The sequence below is a fragment of the Thunnus thynnus genome, chromosome 1 (assembly GCF_963924715.1).
Source record: "Thunnus thynnus chromosome 1, fThuThy2.1, whole genome shotgun sequence".
In the NCBI taxonomy this organism is placed as follows: Eukaryota; Metazoa; Chordata; class Actinopteri; order Scombriformes; family Scombridae; genus Thunnus; species Thunnus thynnus.
In genome coordinates this window covers 3599594-3617110 of record NC_089517.1, presented here as the reverse complement: position 1 = coordinate 3617110, position 17517 = coordinate 3599594, and the positions used below count along the sequence as shown (strand labels likewise).

The 17517-nt window shown below is 35.9% G+C and overlaps 3 protein-coding genes across 3 annotated transcripts; 1 reads left to right on the top strand and 2 right to left on the bottom strand.

The window, feature by feature from the left end:
• Positions 1-395: 395 nt before the first annotated feature.
• On the bottom strand, positions 396-6077 carry LOC137187688 (guanylyl cyclase-activating protein 2-like). The gene is made up of 4 exons (XM_067596810.1): positions 5789-6077; positions 5559-5708; positions 4809-4905; positions 396-2750 (listed from the first exon to the last, which is right to left on the bottom strand). Exons 1-4 carry the CDS (start codon positions 5981-5983, stop codon positions 2629-2631), a joined length of 564 nt encoding a protein of 187 aa, XP_067452911.1. The 5' UTR covers positions 5984-6077; the 3' UTR covers positions 396-2628.
• A 3500-nt stretch (positions 6078-9577) lies between these two features.
• LOC137189093 (retinal cone rhodopsin-sensitive cGMP 3',5'-cyclic phosphodiesterase subunit gamma-like) lies at positions 9578-11954 on the bottom strand. The gene is made up of 4 exons (XM_067598759.1): positions 11823-11954; positions 10181-10295; positions 10041-10078; positions 9578-9956 (listed from the first exon to the last, which is right to left on the bottom strand). The coding sequence occupies exons 2-4, from the start codon at positions 10285-10287 to the stop codon at positions 9880-9882; spliced, it is 222 nt and encodes a 73-aa protein (XP_067454860.1). The 5' UTR covers positions 10288-10295; positions 11823-11954; the 3' UTR covers positions 9578-9879.
• Positions 11955-13928: 1974 nt separating this feature from the next.
• On the top strand, positions 13929-16634 carry LOC137189089 (retinal cone rhodopsin-sensitive cGMP 3',5'-cyclic phosphodiesterase subunit gamma-like). The gene is made up of 5 exons (XM_067598746.1): positions 13929-14113; positions 14378-14421; positions 15496-15598; positions 15941-15978; positions 16122-16634. The coding sequence occupies exons 2-5, from the start codon at positions 14385-14387 to the stop codon at positions 16196-16198; spliced, it is 255 nt and encodes an 84-aa protein (XP_067454847.1). The 5' UTR covers positions 13929-14113; positions 14378-14384; the 3' UTR covers positions 16199-16634.
• Positions 16635-17517: the final 883 nt, after the last annotated feature.

Here is a 17517-nt window from a genome sequence, read left to right as displayed (position 1 = left end):
CTGCTGTATGGTGTCTGTCCTGATCAGAGCGATTCAGTGAAGCCGTAATCTCAACACACATTCTTTTAAATGTCTGTGGGACCTTTGGATGTCTTGGCACAGATGTCACCAATATTTGTTCAGTTAATTCAGTTTGCAGAATAAATTACATTATCTTTTCATGTAACACTTTCATTACCATTAGTGATGTGCACAATGTTGTCTTGTCTTTCTCACACACTTTACATCAATGACCTGAACTCCTGCAGACAAACTGATTGGCATCAAAGTAAACCACTGAGGATTATGTCGAAGGCCCCACAAATAGGATTTGAACATTCCTGACTTGAGCGACACCCAGTGGCACAGTCACAGAAGACACGCGCTGAAAGCAGTAAAGAAAATACGACATGAAATATGTATAAAAATATGCTTTAATAACAAAATAAATGCATATCTGAAACAGACAATAGTGGGACAGACACAGCATGGGTCTTCAATTTCAACTGAAATCTTTTCTGTTTTCTTCAGACTTATGAAAACATTATTTTGTATAATTTTCTGCCATATGGTACAAGATGCAGGACTCCAGACCCGGGTTCACATCCTGAGTCCTGTGTAGGGTTGGGTTTAGGCAACAAAAGCACTTTGTCGCCTAAATACTCAAAAATATGTTTTTCTTCTTGTTCCTTCAGTTGGATGTTTGAGCTTCACTGTGCAGAATGATGTATGTGCAGAGTTTGCTTTTACATTCATCTGCTGAAAGTGTAAAGTTTAGTGACATCACAACTAGTTTGGAAGAGGATCCTGGTCCAATATTCAATTTACACAAGTGTGATGTGGAAACTTGAAGCCTCCAGTGCACAAACACTGAGAATGAACAGTGAAGTAGGAGACACGTTGTGTCCAGCAGGAAAATATTTTAAATTAACAATATTTGCATATTCACAAAAGAAGGAGTAAATGTTATTTTAAGGATTGAATTAATATAATATATATAATATAATTGAATTTATATATACATATATATACATCTTAAAACATGTCTTGAGGGGATCTTTAAGGTTAGTGAAAGATTGTGGCTTAAATATTAATAAACCTGTTGTGCTTCAAGTCACTGCAGACTTTTTTTCTGTATTAAACCAAGATGATCTTCTCTAATGTTAACCAAGTGCAGCCAGAGTCTAAACATGACCATAAGATGTTTAATATTGCTGTAGTTTCTACTGGCGGATATTGTGCTGCAAGATCAGACATTTGGCTGGAGAAAACAGTTTGTGTCATTAACATTTCACTCATACAGTATGTTCAGTATCAACATTTTAGCAACTGGCCAAATATGTTAATTCATTTTCTCATAACATTGAGAGAAAATGTAATTCAGCCAGTGTTACGTTTCTAGCAAAACGTATTTGTTGCAATTTAGTTGAACATTTGGCTTTATCAGATAATAGTTTGGTGACACCAGCTCACATAAAGCTACACTAATCAATATGGTTAAAATTATAATGTGTGATGTGAAAGCTCTATGTTTAGCTCATTGTTATGATTTTGTACGCCTTTAGTGTACAGCTCAGTCTCACTGCTCTTGTCAGTTGAGTTTGTAGCTGGAGGCAGCTGTTTCATGCCTGTGCACCACCTGCTCAGTACAGTTAGAGACTCGCTGCTGAAGAAAGTATACAGTATGTTTTTCTCAGGAGGTGGTGGAGACCAAAATTGAGCTGAAAAGGATTTTTTTTTTAAAATATTGGACTTATATCCGTCAGGTGGAGACAAACATGACTCCAAGTTAATGTTGCTTTTTGTCTTCTGGACATGTAAATAAGAAGCTGTTTGCCACATTCACCATAACAACTTTGTAAAGTGATAATATGTCAATGTTTTGTTTTTAGCTTGTACAACTGTATATGAGCTGCCATGAAAATAATTCTGCTTTAATACTGGAGAGTCTAATGCTGTGGACCACCACAACTGTGTAAACAGAACTATTAACTGTGTCGATAAATTATCACAATATACAGTGATGATATGTTTACCAGACCTCTGCAGAGACAGTTAGCAATATATTTGTATATTGTCATAACTGTACTGACATGACTGTAAAAGAAGTATTTTAAAAAACATATATGTTTAAAACATACAACAATAAATAACTTAATTGCAATATGTATATGTATATGTAATATGTAATGATTAAATTACATAAATAAAGATTGATTTGATTTTTGTTGATAATGTAAGTTGACTATTTACTTTGGAGGTATTTATTTTCTTACATCATCCACTATGACCATCCTTCCTACACTAAAAATACATGCAATGATTATGAATGTGGTAAATACACAATAATTGGCTGCAGTGGATTTAACATCAAAGTTCATGTGACAGTATCGGGCGTCCTCAGATACAGACATCAGCTCGATGCTGAAACAAATCACCAGCATGCAGCGAAGACTCTGACCTTTGGACCGGCAGTCAAAATCACAGCAGAACTGAAGCTGTGAAAAAAGTTTCTGCACTCCAGCTTCAAATCTCAGGCAGCTCAAGGTGGAGACACAGACAAACCTTTCAAACTCAAGGAATGAAGACAGCACTTCTCTGTCAACCTCAAAACAAACCATGTGGGCGGTGAACCCACAAAGTGAGAGATCATGGAAATTTCCCAGAGTTCTGGATGACCCAGCTGGTGGCATTGACATCAAGCTTGAGCAGGTTCATGACCCATTCATCCTTCTGAGCTCCCTCCATGAACTCGGACAAAGTTATCTGACCTGTGGGGCACAAAAACACAATCATGATGATGACTTTGCATGTAAAAAGGAGGCAAATCACGAGTAAAACAAGAGTAGAGTAAAATAATGTAGACCTGAACTTTAAGTGCATTCTGCATGTTAATCCACATTCATCACTGTATGTCTGTAGTCAAAGTGTCAAACTTTTTATCTAAAGCCACAAGTGTTAACAAGTGTTAAAAAAACAGTGATGCTCATTTTCATGGGCTCTTTAAGCGCTTTTATTGTGCTGATGTGGTTTGTTTGGTCCACCACTTTCAATTTAGAGTCTGAACAACTACTGGATAGACTTTGATTATCATTAGGCCTGCAACTAACAATGATTTTCACTGTCGTTTAATCTGTTGATTATTTGCTTGATTAATTAATTAGTTGTCTGGGCCATAAAACATCAGAAAATAGTGAAAAATGTTGATCACTGTTTCCCAAAGCCCAGGATGACGTCCTCAAATGTCTTGTTTTGTCCACAACCCAAAGATATCCAGTTTATCACCATAGAGGACTAAAGGAACTAGAAAATATTCACATTTGAGAAGCTGGAATCAGAGAATTTGGACTTTTCTTCTTGAAAAATGACTCAAATGATTAATTGAGTGTCAAAATAGTTGGCGATTAATTTAATAGTTTCCAATTAATCACCATCATCTGCTCATATTTCATTTTGTCAAATACTTTGGTTTATGACCAAATATCTGCAAAACTAATAACATTTAAATCAGCCTCAGCTGTATATTAAGTGCTAATTTGAATATGTTTGCATGTTGACACACTGAACTAAGATGGTGAACATGATAAACATTATACCTGCTAAACATTAGCATGTTAGCATTTAGCTCAAAGCACCGTCTCAGCACAGCAGTCCTGCTGATATGTGACGTGTGTTCGAGGAAGTCAGATGATCTGAAGGATGATGAGGAGCGAAGCAGACAAGACGCTGCTAAAGATAATAATCCAGGACCTAATTCAAGTTTCTGGTGACCTTTATCTACTTTTTATAAACTTTCATGAAAAAGGTAAAAAATCTGAAAGACAGACTATAAATTGTGCTCACAAATAATTTACAACTACATTTCTACACCATGATTCAAATTGTATACTTTTAGCACTGATTGTTAGTCAAGTAAAGCTAATTTATTAAGGGTTAAGGTGACGACTGAGAAAGCTGGTTAAAATAAGTGGATGGTTTATGTTGTGATTAAATAGGTTTACACAAAAAATTAAAACTTCACTGTCACAATATTATTGCATTGGCTAAGAGATTTTAGGTAAATTGCTCAAATTGTTCATCAGATATTGAAAGTCAAACCAGCAGGTATATAAATGATTAATGATCAGAACATTGTTTCTACTTAAATGTAGATGTGTTTGGCCAGATTTATCCTGCTCTTTACTCACATTTGTGTAACATAAATTAGAAATATTTTCTTATAGTTTGGTCTCCGTTGACGGATAGGTTCAAATTGGTTTATCTTTAGTAAAGTACTCACAGACCATATGTGCATTAAAAGAGTTGTTGGTGACTGTAATAATTACTCCTCTCTATACTGGCCGTGAAGTGATTCCTTCCAAACTCCTCAGTCCTGCTAAAATGCATTCTGAAGTTTAACCATCAGCCTGAGATTTACATATTAATCTTACAGTCTGTGTAGTTCAAAACTCCATCTTTGGGATAGTAACACAGAGACGGACTTCTGATTGTGGCTTTGGAATATACCAACTGGGTTTGACTGATAAAGACGGTGGATTTTGTCCCCCGTCTCCTCCATAGGACTTGTATTGGGAAAGGACTCATTCAGCACCAGTATAGACAGGAGGAACTATTACAGTGACAATAACTACAGGTAGGTCTGTACTATGATAGACTAGGAATAAAGGGACATTATACTTTAAAAAAACAAACATTCAATGTAAGATAACATTGAAATTTTCATAATCAATTCAGATAAAACTGCATTTTATTGTAATTCTATATTGATACAATCACAACATGCTAAAGCACATATTATATTTTCTAATGTACATCGTGTTCTTACTCACCATCATGATTCTGGTCAACCAGCTCAAAGATTCTGTCACAGATTTCGGACGGTGTCATATCGACATCACTCGTCTGGAACTTGATTTTGTAAATAATCTGTGTGAGAAACATGAAATGTGTCAACGTCTGATAGAGTTGAACATGTCATTGACTGTCGGGCACAAAAACAGCATATCATCATCAAGTGTTCACTCTATAGTTAAATAAAATGATTGAGATTCTGGAACAAATGAGCAGACGATACAAAAACAAATCCAACTACAGTATTTTTGTATTTCTTTAGAGGATCCCAAATATGTCCCATAAATTAACAATACTTAGATATAGTAATGACATCATTCTATAGCTGCAGTAATTGAATGAGGAATAAAATATTTTGCCTTTGCATGAACCCATTACCTAATTCATGTCCAGTAAATCAGATCATGAGGAAAGTGGGCTAATTTTACGTCTCTAAATTTAGAGGCTTACTGTAAAGTACAGCAAAGATGTTCACTTCAAGAATAGCCCTCACAGAGTCCACTGACTCCTCATGTAAGATCCTATGACCCCTGCGGCCCTAAGCCTTGTCACTGGGGCAGAACTATAATCTGTCTTAAAAAGGATTTGTGTTATGAAACCTGTTCATTTTTAAACACATCACCTCAATATAGCCACTCTGTTCAAATTCACAAAACATATAAACTGCAAAAATCAATTCAAAGACAGTTTCATAACAAACAGTTGATGTCTGAACTGGTCTCTCTTACCCTTATGAGCCGTTTCACCTCATGTCTGTCCAACTTGCCGTTTCCATCCTTGTCGTACATCTTGAAAGACCATTTGAGCCTATCTTCAAGATTTCCCCGTAAGATCAAGTGAAGTGCCGCTACGTACTCCAGGAAATCAAGTGTGTTATCCTTTAAACAAATAATGCAGAATTTAATACAACAGAACTAAAAATCTAAATCTATTATGATGTATTGGTGCGTTGTTTTACCCGATTTGTATCAAAGGAGCGGAATACTGTCTCAATGTAGAGGGACTCCTCTGCAGAGCTGCTTGGTACTCCGAAGATCCTCTTGAATTCGTGTAAGTGCAGGGCACCACTGGGACACTCCTTCATGAAAATGATGCACAGATCCTGAATCTGCGCTAAATCCATCTCCTCAGTGTGACTTTCTTCTTGTCCCATGGCTTCTGATTGCTGTATAAAAGAAAAAGAAAAAGTCCTGATGTGATAGTTTGTTTCAGGCTTCAGACAGTCTGCAGGTCACTACGGCATCTACTCGAACACTCTCTCATCAAACTAAAGAGCTTTGCACTACTTTCAGCCCAGCAGTCTGTCAGCAGGCGGAGGGATGAGTTAATCTGATTATGTCGTTAATCACATGCTCTTTCACCAACAAGGTGTTGGTGACGAAAACCTGGCAATGCTGTTTTTACCAAGAGTCAAAAACAATGACATCTGTAATATCTCTTCAATTGCAGACTTGGTAGAGTCAATTAAACCTGCTGGCTTTGATGTACTGTGATGTATTTACAGTCTCCATTACTTAAATTTATAACTTACACTGCTATTGAACCCAAAACCTACAAGAGACAGTAGAAGTTTATCAGACGACTCAAAAATAATTGTAATATGTTTATATTTCTAACTTTAAGAACACATTAAATGATCTATGTTTTCTCTCTTTTCCCAAAGTAACTTTTCCCATTTTCCTGATGCTTATATGATAATGAGATGGGCGTGCCCATTATATCCAGAGCAGTGATTGGTCCAGGTGTGTGTGTGTGTGTGTGTGTGTGTGTGTGTGTGTGTGTGTGTGTGTGTGTGTGTGTGTGTGTGTGTGTGTGTGCGTGTGTGTGTGGCACTTTATTTGATCATACGACTGGTGATAAAGGAAATTGGTGAAAAAGGAAAAGGAAGTTTTTCTCTTTTCTAACAGCTTATTGGAGGTTAAAAGAAAAAACACAAAGTAATATATTTCTTTTTACTCTCTGTTTTAATTATTTAACCAACAGTATTATTTTTTGATGTATTCAGTTTTTGGCAGGTTTGGGCTTCCATACACTGCAAGTTCCTCAGCAGGCACCTTGATGTGAATGAGGTCATTAATAAAGAAAACAAATGCAATAAATAGTTGATATTTCTGTCAACATTTGACAGATAAACAGTAAGCTATGTGAAAGCATGCATGTTAACAGAATTAGCTACTGAACAAACTTTTGTTTTACTCCATTTTTGATGTTCCTGATATTTTCCATGAACTCTATCATAGGTGGCACCAGAGTGTGTGTTATGTACTGGTGAGGATATCATTTCAAGTATCATATGCAAACTTTTCTTAAGTTAAAAATACTTACAATATTTTTTGATCACAGAGGAAGTTTCTATGGTAACTGGAGGTGCTGTATTAAGCAAATAATACAGGAGTTTATGTCATATCTGGTCATTTCTTTGCAATCTACGAAATTAATTCTCTCAGATTATGGAGACAAATTTGTTGATTGTGTCTGTCTTTGAATATTTAACTCAATGCCAGCTGCCTGAGAGGTGTGACATACAGCATCAACATGCTGATTAAACAGCATAAACCTCACACAGGTGTTTGTTATGATGGGACGGGAAAAAAAAAAATCTCTAAAAAGTGCAGTTTTTGCTGCACAGCATCATGACACAGATGCCAAATATTGTGAGAGATCATGCTATCGGCATCCATCTCTATCTCTCACTACAATTTTCACATGAGCTGGTGGTTTGGTTTAGGTTAGTCAGGTTTTGTCCAATGCTAGGAGTTGGTGTAAATCTACATCTGGAAAATTATTCAACACTTTTGTCACATTTGCCAGGTGAAATGGTTACACAGTACCTATAGAGCTGCAGGATCCCACAACAGTTTGGGAGAATCTCAAACATCCAGGACACAGTGTTGTGGTAACACTTCTTCCTGTGCATAGAAACGGTACCGATACTGGCATGACTTGGCAGTAATTCAGCTTTTAATCAGGCTGAGCTTCGTTCAAAGCTGCTTGCTGATTGGCTTGGCTCAGATTATAGCAACACAAATGCAGGCCAAGTGCAGAGCATGGCTGGATTAATTTGTTGGCTACAGTGCAGAAATTTGTAGTAAAAGACAGGATGACAAGAAGAAGTAATAATAAAAGACCTGCGTTCGTTGATATTGTTCTCTTTAATGCGTAAAGTCCCTGACAAAAATACAATAAATCCAGTTACCATAAACTTAGTGACACCCTGAGACCTGCCCTTTTTGCCCTGTTGGTTAGCAGTGGAGGTATTAAAATCTTATACTCAAATATTAATAGCGCAATATATAATATACTTAATTACAAGTGAAAGTCATCCATTCAAAATCTTGCTTAAGTAAAAGTACTATCAGGAAAATGTATTTAAAGTATCAAAAGTAAAAAATTATTATGTAACACAATGTCCTCTCTCAGATTGTTTATTATGGGATTATTATTACTGATGCATTAATAGTTAAGAATCATTTTGATATTGATGCTCATTTTAATTACTTTACATAGCTGTCAAATAAACATAACAGCGTAAAAAGTACAATTTTTCCCTTAAAATGTAGTGAATTAGTAGCATCATATTTTTCCCAATAATGGTTGATAAAGATCTTAAGTTATAATCTTATTTTCTTGAATAAACTTCTTTTTACATTAATTTTTGACTTAATTCCTTAAGAAAATAAATACATGAAAATTATCTGTAATACCTTCCAATGATGTTACAACCTGGTGATGTGATGCAACATAATTATGGCCTGAGGTCGGTGTGTATTCCTCCAGATTGTTCTTTTAAACATCATTACTATTGTATAACCTACTGTGGCACCTTTCCTTTAATGTAAACCCACTGAAGTGCTGAATGAACAGATAAGCTGTGGTGAGAATGTGTCTTTGAGTCTTATTTCTTCATCATGTGTAACAAGTTTTCATGCATATGCTACCAAAACAATCTAAAGATGATGATGTTTAACTTCCTATATACGATGTGACACACATACTGTGTATTTTCTTGAATAATCAATGAATGGAATTTATATTTCAATAATCACAACCAAATGAGTCCAACAGATACTGGATATTAAGAGAATTAAAAAACAAACTGGCAAACTTAAACACATAAGGAAATAATGATAGAGATCCTTTAAATGTGGAGAAGATATTTACTGAGTGGAACATTTTAGATTTTGAAAATAAACTCATTGGACAAGAAATATATGTAATGGAAACACAGTTTCTAAATGATCTCATACATATCTTTGGCATTTCCTTGTTACTCATTGTCAAACACATACCAATATAATAATCTGTAAAAAGCTATAATATCCACTCTATACCAATAATCAAATATCAAAAATATCATTTCAGCTGATATATTTGTCAGGCTGTAGTTAAAAGTCAACAGATAAATATCTTGTAACTTGTTGGCAACTGGAGGAAAACCATGAAAACAAATGGACTGAGGAAAATAACTTTTATACAAATGATAATATATACTTTATGCATACACTGACATTTATTGTACTTATACAACAGTGCAGTCACATGTGAACTAAAGAAAATAAAACATATGTTTCATTTCTGTTGGAGAATGAGTGTAGGTAGAGCTTTCTGAAATTTAATTTATGGATAAAAGCTGAATGACATTCAGTAGTCTAATCTATGTTTATTATATTTATTATATATATATATATATATATATATATATATATATATATATATATATATATATATATATATATATATATATATATATATATATATATATTTAGAGAGCACCTAGAAAAATATAGAAAATACTTTATGATTAAAAATAAATTTCAGATATATTCTAAAACACAAAGGTAGATTTTTTTGATTATGGCAGGGCTGATTGCAAGAAAAAGTCTCCGTATGACCCTGAGCCTGCAGAGATCTGTCCCACAGCGACTGTTGCACCGACGCTCGATGAAATCACTCGTTCACGTTCATATTCAGCACTTGACGAAGCGTAGAAACACTGTGAAATCACATCTGTCCAGGACCAGGGTGGGAGGAGACCCTCCTCTGACATGTCTAGACGATGCCAAACTGAGCCAGGTCGCTCAGCTCCATGTCACCAAACGCCTCCCAGGGGCAGACCACCGCAGAGTCTGCAGAGAGAGACCACAATGTGAGTCCAGACTCAACATCTAAACGTTTAGCAGCTGCAGGTTAAATATGAAATTCATCCTCACCTCCGAGACCCTCCATCCCTGGGACGTCGTTGTCAAACCTTTTTGAAAGAACATTAGAAGCAAAAGTGAGATATTCTGCCAGTATGAGAGTTGTCGGATGAATATCATGATGTATAAGTAAAGAAGATGATCCTGCTCACCCCTTCTGTCCAGCTTTGGGAGCCTTGCTCTTGAACTGCCTGGTCTCCTTCTGCTTGAACTTGGGAGGAGCGGCCTTTCCTCCTTCACCTGCTGCTGCTGCGTTCATCTTGGAGACTTTTGATCACAAAGAAAAATACATATTTATTCCACTCATCTTCTTCAGCCTGGATGATCTATTTTAAACTAGAGATGAAATGGACATGTGCTGCTGCTCCCCCACAAAATCCTCTTATGTTTTCAAACTTCTTTGTTTATGTAATTTCTATTTATAACTTGTCCTCTCATCAACAGCTTCTTATCTGTGTACTTTTAATAAGCATATTTTACAAAGCTAATCCTATTTGTGTCAGTCCTAAAGCCAGAGGTCGGCAAGTTGGTGAGTCAGGGATCAGTGTGCATCACCTGAGGATCAACTTCTGCCACCAAACAAGATCTCATTGATCCATCTCATGGTCTGGGACAAGGCTGGATTACAGAGAGGATTATAATCTATTTTTCAAAGATAATATTCAACAAATTTAGCAGCTGAATATCCCTAAACCAGCAGTCAATCCCTAAGTCACCCCACGAGGATCAGCAGCATAACTGGCAAATATTCAAAGAAGCTTCTTATGGCATGTCTCCACCTTCTCATAGAAGATACAGAGGACATCTTAAATAGATTATTCAATTAATAAAATGTCAAAGATAATAACACATATCAGTCATTATTGTTACCAGAATATAAAAAGGATCTTGGAATGGTAAATTAAGTTTGAAAAAAGCCTACAAAGAACAATTTTGTTTGCACGAAAAAAGGAAAAACAAAGTAATCAGGAGAAAAATGTGGTAATTTTACTTGCTGAATACATTCATTAACTATTATATTTGTTGTTGGCTGATTTAGTTTAACTTTATTTAATCAGGAAGTATCATTAAGATCAAAATATCTTTTAAAAGAGAGACCAGAACACACATACTGTATATACATACACATACAAACAACATGCCAACAGTTCAGTCAATTAAGGAATAATTTAGTCTTTCAGTCATATCTGTGTTCATTTTCAACTTTAAACTTCAGATTTAATATTCTCATATTAAGTAAAGGTCATATTGAGTTGGAGAGATGCTAAAGTTAAAGAAACGCAGCAGTAGAATAGCTTTGGTCTCATGTTTTGTCACGTAAAATGGGACATTTTTTGATAAGCAGTATGAATGAAACGAGATCAGATAGTTGCAGATTAACAAGTGAACGATGTATTTCAGTGTCTGATGTATCATGATTTATAATATATAGACTGAGGTGGTTATCGAGAAAACTGAGTAAAACAAACTTTAAAGTTCTAATAAGACTTTAAACTCATCTATTACAAATTACAAACCATTATTTAGCTGTTGTCATACATCAGAGGTTTAAACTTTGCAGAAAGATGTAAAAACTTCACATATGTTTTGTTATTTTTAATACCAAGCTACTATACATACCATTAAAAGTATAAAAGAGAGACCTGTCATATGCATAAATGCAGCTAATCAGGAAAAAATCTTTATTTTTATGCTTTCTTATCTGTTTTCTAACTTGGCTTGTTGGAAAACAATTCTCCAGACTAACTACGTGCACTTTGAGCTCACTACTTTTCTCAGAAAAAATGCACTTACTTGGTTTGCTGGAGGACTGGACGTCAAAGAAATGTCTCTTTGCAGAGAAGAAGCAAAGAATCAGCTGCAAGACAAAGATGGAGTCTTCTTTCTTCTTGCAGTGTCTCTATTCTGTGTCATCGCTGCATCCTCACCCTGCTTTTATAGCCTTGGTTTAACCACCTCCCACTTAAAGCTCGTCGATAACCTGGTGGTCAAACAACAATGAGGGCTGAGGGGTATTTTGAGTGCTGGCTTATGAGTAAGCTTGATCAGTTTAGGATAATCACAAAGCTGTCAGAGGGTCAGACGACATGTGAAAATGATCTTATTTTAGTTTGAGGTATTGAAATTCAAGCGTCTAGCATTCTGTTTTTTCTTGCAATGTTTCCCATTAAAATCTAAAAACTACAGTCTCCAAAAGGCAACTGACTGAGGGGAAAAAAGTAAATTGACAATAGTTTGTTGTTTTGGGAGTTTTATATACTTGTAACTGATGATCAAATGACAAAATAAAAGATATGATCACTATTCGCTGTAGTTTAGGGCTCATACATGGAGAATAGCACAATGTGAAAATAAGGGAGTAAAAGTTATAATCTCTCATACTCATGAGACCTTTGCATAACAAGGAACATGCAAACTGTGTGAATCTGCTTTACAGGATCCTGTGAACAGCATCAGAGACTGAATGATTGACTGAATGCGTCATCGTTTCAGCCTTTAAGTTAGGAGATCATATAATATAAAAACATCACTTTTCCCAAAATGACTCACTCTATGATACACCAAATCCATAAGTAGTTTTGGGGAAACAAGTAGTGAACACAACAATGACATATCATCAGCTTTTAAGTTGATATGTTGAACTTGTTAGTAAACAGTTGCTTATTTCCACATCCAGCAGTCACGGAGCAACATTATCATTCATGTGGAGTCGTGTTTCTGTCCACCTGGTGAATGTAAGTCCAATATTCACTCTCTTTTAGCTCTGTTTTTACTCTCTACCAACTCCTGAGGGAAATATCTGGCTCTTTAAAGCTAAAAATAAATGCTCCACTATGTTCACCAGCTAGTCTACAGCTAACTGTGTCTGTTCGCCGTTTGGTGCTGAGCAGGTAGTGTACAGCAGCTTTTTACTGGTTTTCTCTGAAAACAACTGCAGAGTCACTGATATTCTCTGTAGGTTCATCACTACGAGCGAAGCTCTCACGTTAAAAAGGGTTAATTCAGTGCTAAGTCAGCAATGATACTCACTATCTGGTGGGGAGTATTTCTTAGTCAGTTTCCATTCCCACATTTGCAGCTGTTTAATATTTGTTTTGCCTCATTTCATTTCTGATCAAGCCTGTAATTGATCTGATAGGGTTGAATTTATGATTTTGACAAGATATACTGTACTATACTATGTAGTCAAGGTCTTCCTGGAGCCACCCAGTTCCTAGTAATTGTAAGACAAACCAAATTATATGAATTCTAATCAGATCCAGCTGTATCACTGGTGTCAAAAATGTGTTTCTTGAGGTGGACAGGAAGAGTGAACTGAGAAGTGCAAGAAAATGACAGATACTGCTCTCTTCGACTGAGACTGAGACTCTGTCTCAGGTTTATTAATCCTCAGGTGTATTCGGACCTGGTCTGAAATAGAAGAACTTATGCATTATGTCATGTTTGTGTAGATTTTCCATCGGTCCAAAGAACTTTATCACGTTATTTATTCTATAATATGTTTTGTAGTGTTTTCTTCACGTCTGATTAGAATTCCTGTATCCAATGAGGCTCTAACAACAGTACCTCACAGTGCAGCATAAAAAGTAGGTAAATGGTCAAAAACTAAGAGCTGACTATCATACATTACATGGACAAAAAAAAGTTCAGTTTAAACAGTTATTGTTGTTCAAAACAGATTTTTGATTGTGCTGTCTGACATAAGTCTTCTACATGCAATTCCCAATAAAGTTCACAATGAATAGTGAATAAGTAAAATCAGGGATATTGTCACATTCTATTTGTATTTCTATTTCTATTTTTTACAGACTACACTCATACATGAACATCTCTGCATACCTCTAAACATACTTACATAATGTATGAACATTACACAATGTGAAAACTGTGACATCAAACACGTCTGCACACCTGAGCAGGCTTATCCATAAGGCTGTCTGAAAATACCCCCACCCCTAGGACAGGCATTATGAATGACTGGATTACATACAAGACTAAGCCGCATATAAATGGTGGGAATGAAGAGAGAGAACTCTTTAAACAGTTCACTCCTCTCTGGACGAGACAACAAACTGACGCTTATGGTAAGAGACTTTATTTTTCATCCATGTTGACATGTTTTCTGTGGTAGTGACATGTAGTTTGAGACATATTGAGTAGATTTTTATGAAGAAAGTTAACACTGTAAATAATAAAACGGGTAATGTAGCTGGTTTCCACTTTGCTAACAAAACCAGCCAACGATCTATTGCTATTTATGGATTGAAATCACACATGGTGCTGAAAGATCACATTGTCAGCATAAGTAGAGAGTGCTGTATGTATTTATGAATCTATTTGTCTTGCAGTTTGTGAATGGCCGGCAGGCACGTGCAGTGGGCCTCACCTTTGGGTAAGCAGCAGAACGAAAGTCAAAAATAGAGACAAAGTAGAATCATGGGTAAAACAAGTCAATATGCAGTCTTATACCCACCCAAACCGAACCCATTTAAATCTGACAAAGTCTTGCTTGCATTTCTACAAAAAAATGTCAAATTAAACACGTTGGCGAATCATTTGTGCACAACTTTGTGCCTCCAATCAAATACTGAGTTGGAATTTGAACACTGCCTATTCAGTCTGTCCTGCTGCATGTGCCATGGCGGGAGAAACAAGGATAAAGAAACAAGAACACGCCTAAAAACTCAACTATCCATCATAGAAAGAGCACCAGGAGCAACAGTCTGTAACAATTTATGAGAGTAATCTTAAACACACAGATATCATAGTGACGCAGTATTTTCTGAAAGTTTGGTTCCTCCACACACTCTTTTCACCTGCCTCGAGTGTGTGCTCCTGTGAAGTTTAATGTTGGACAGGGTTTTACACCAAAAAAAAAGATTTTGTTTTGGAAACTGTAGGAAAATAGGTGTTGTAGCTCTAAGCTTTTCACACCATCTCAATACTCTGATGTCATGACTCTTTCTCCTTGTGTCTGCTGCCTTTTAGTGCTGTGCTTTGGGGCAGTGGTCTGGCTTACAGTAATCTCTTTATCTTAAGGCCTCAATGTGCTTCAGACAAAGTGCTCATCGGATCTTCTAACAAATCCCATTTGTCTGCTCCATTATACAATTGTTTGAATTTTCTGAAATAGCCAAGCTGAACTTCTTTCTCAAACTCTCGTTTTTCATTCTTCATAAAACTACTTGTCACTTTTCATTTGGACAACTCAGTGCAGCACCACCAGTTCTTTTGAGGAGATATTTGAGTTAATAAAAGTTATCTCCATGAGTTCTTGAAGAGAGATTTAATTCAAAGTAAACACTCTGAGACTAGTTTGGCATCTTGTTGCATGATCTAGTTTGTTTGAAGCATACTGAGGCGTTTAATGTTCACTGTAACTTCACTGTTAGGACTGCTACATTTATCTGACCCAGATGACATGACAGATAAAGTTCCCCAATCCTTTTTGTTTCTCACTCAATAGAAATGAACGCAGCAGCAGAAGGCACTAAGGCCGCTCCTCCCAAGTTCAAACAGAAGGACAGCAGACAGTTCAAGAGCAAAGCTCCTAAACCTGGACAGAAAGGGTGAGACACACTCATGAGAGGTGCATCTCCATCCACCTCATTTTATTCACATTTTCAATGTGCACATAAAAAATTTGAGTGGAAATGCTGAAAATTAATTTTTTTTATATAGGTTTTAAACTTGGCTGAGTCAGAAAAGCAAAATGTGACAAAGTGCATGAATGTAACCAGACTTAGTGAATAAATGATGACGTACACGAAGCATGTGACTTAAACATCACTCAAACCTCCACTGAAGAGCTGAAAACATCAGATCTGTGTGGAGTGATGAGGAGACTGTTTGAAACACCACAAATGTTGTACTGTGACAATTAATGCATCTAATTTTTGCTTATTTCACAGGTTTGATAATGATGTTCCAGGCATGGAGGGTCTTGGAGGTATATTTGTTCATTGTGATCATAGATTAAACACTTAGATACAATAAGATACTGGTTAAATGTATTGGAATAACTTTTCTCCTTTTTATTTTTTTCTGTGACTAATCTCATTAAGTTAATCTTTTTGTCGTCCTCTCCTGCAGACTCTGCGGTGGTCTGCCCCTGGGAGGCATTTGGTGACATGGAGCTCAGTGACCTGGCTCAGTTCGGCATCGTCTAGACCTGTTAGATCATCTACCTGCAGAAACGCAATGTTAAACATATTCTCCTGTAAACATTGTCCCGACATAGAAGTTAATTCCTGTGTTTTAAGATGACAGCTTATCTTTGAGTAGACATAAATTCTTGTATGTATACTGTATATAAGATGTATAAGATGTTTACAGTGGAGAAAGGTGATCAAGGGAGTGAAAAGGATTGTCATGGTGTTTTATCCTTAGAAGAATCTAGGATGGCTATAAGTAATTAATGGAAGTGTGAATATTTGGGACATTGTAGTTGTAAAAGTTTTGACGTTTGAAGGTATTCATTTAAATATTTATTTTCCTACAATAAAATCTATTTTTTGAATTTTACACACTTTTTGAATGCACCAAATCATTTTCTCCAAATAGAGTACTAATAAATATATTATTTATGACAAAATATGCAGCAGATTCTTGTTTGTTTGTTTTTTTTGTTTTTTTTCAAGAATCACCTACATTACAGCCAATTTTCTGGAAACAAATATTAGATATTATACACCATCAGAGCAATACAGTCAGATATAGAATATTCACAAGGCAGGCAACATCACAATGTGTAGTAAATTGTGTGCATGCCAACAATAAACATGTTCAAAGAATCTCATCTGTAACAGGGTGGGTTTGAGACACTGAGACAATAAACAAGATACAACTAGTGAGTTTTAGAGGTGTTGGTAGGTGTATTATATATTTTTTACTTTGGAGAAAACCAGGCTAGCTGTTTCCATCTCCTTCCATGCTTTATGCTAAGCTAAGCAGCGCACAGACATGAGAGATATCGAAACAGTCAAAAGTGAATTTGATTGTCATTAAAGAGCATACAATGAGGAGTGCACAGCAGGATGAAATTGCGTTTCTCCTAGCTCATTGTGTAAAACAACTGATGTAAATAAGATGAACTAGGGCAGTGAAAATACTGTATGTCTATAGAAATGCACCTTCTCATCTTAATCTTGCCAAGAAAGCAAATAAGTAGTAGAGTAGTTTCCAAATGTCACACAGTTCCTTTAATAAATGTTAAACTAATGTGTAACTAATATAACAACTCTTGAGAGAAGGAGTATTTGTGTTAAAAATGAATCCCCTGAAAATGTAAATGAATATGATGGCATGAGCGTAATACTTGTATTGCTTTTTAATGAGGATATGATTTTCTATAGCATCACTAACCTGCAGCAGACTTCAAAGAGCCATCACACAGATGGACTGATGAAACTGGGAAACTTCCATTTCGGCTTTGTTAAGTTATTTATAATATGTTGCAGTTGATGGTGAATTTATGAAGATACAGGTG